Source organism: Arachis ipaensis, chromosome B08, assembly GCF_000816755.2.
Source record: "Arachis ipaensis cultivar K30076 chromosome B08, Araip1.1, whole genome shotgun sequence".
In the NCBI taxonomy this organism is placed as follows: Eukaryota; Viridiplantae; Streptophyta; class Magnoliopsida; order Fabales; family Fabaceae; genus Arachis; species Arachis ipaensis.
The window spans coordinates 40690118-40690784 of NC_029792.2; the positions used below are offsets into that span (position 1 = coordinate 40690118).

Here is a 667-nt window from a genome sequence, read left to right on the forward strand (position 1 = left end):
ATAATAATAATAATAATAATAATAATAATAATAATAATAATAATAATAATAATAATAATAATAATGATGATGATAATCAACGATGATGTTGATGCATTTAAATTAATCCAATTAAGGCTACAGTCAATTTGATCCCTTTAAATTTTCTTGCTTCAGTATTGCTGTCTGTTTTCTGTACACAATTTGAGGATTATTTTGCATGGACTTGTTCACCCATTTGCATCGGCAGTTATTTGCCGCAAACGTTTCATAACATGGGAGAAAGAAGGGCGTCTTGTGGGATCACTACAGCATGAAACAAAGTTTTGGGATATCAATTGAAAAAGTAGAGGTACAAAATGCACAAGATGTTGCAAAACGTGCATGAATCTGTTGCAGTAAGATAATTTGTTTATTCAAAAAAAAAAAAAAAAAGAATTATGATTTGTTTAATCTTACGTATCCCAACAGAGCTCAATCAACGCAGTCACTTGAGGATTTACATGGCTTGGAATCTCTAGTCTTTGGTCCATAAAACCAACAGCTGCAACAACCTGCACTAACAGTATTCTATTCGTGAAATAAAGCATAAATATATGATTTGAATTTTGATGTATACATTGAAGGGGCAGCCCAGTGCAAAGTATCCCGCGTTGTGCAAGGTCTGGAAAATGGTTGCACCCAGAAG

At 33.0% G+C, this 667-nt stretch overlaps 1 protein-coding gene across 1 annotated transcript in view; it reads right to left on the minus strand.

The window, feature by feature from the left end:
- The window catches only part of LOC107613034 (serine/threonine-protein kinase CTR1), a gene marked incomplete in the record, with an annotated part of 13795 nt that continues 13167 nt past the window's right edge, over window positions 40-667 (minus strand). The window contains 2 exon segments of the mRNA XM_016314867.2: window positions 40-285; window positions 439-533. Coding sequence (XP_016170353.1) covers window positions 210-285; window positions 439-533 — 171 coding nt within the window.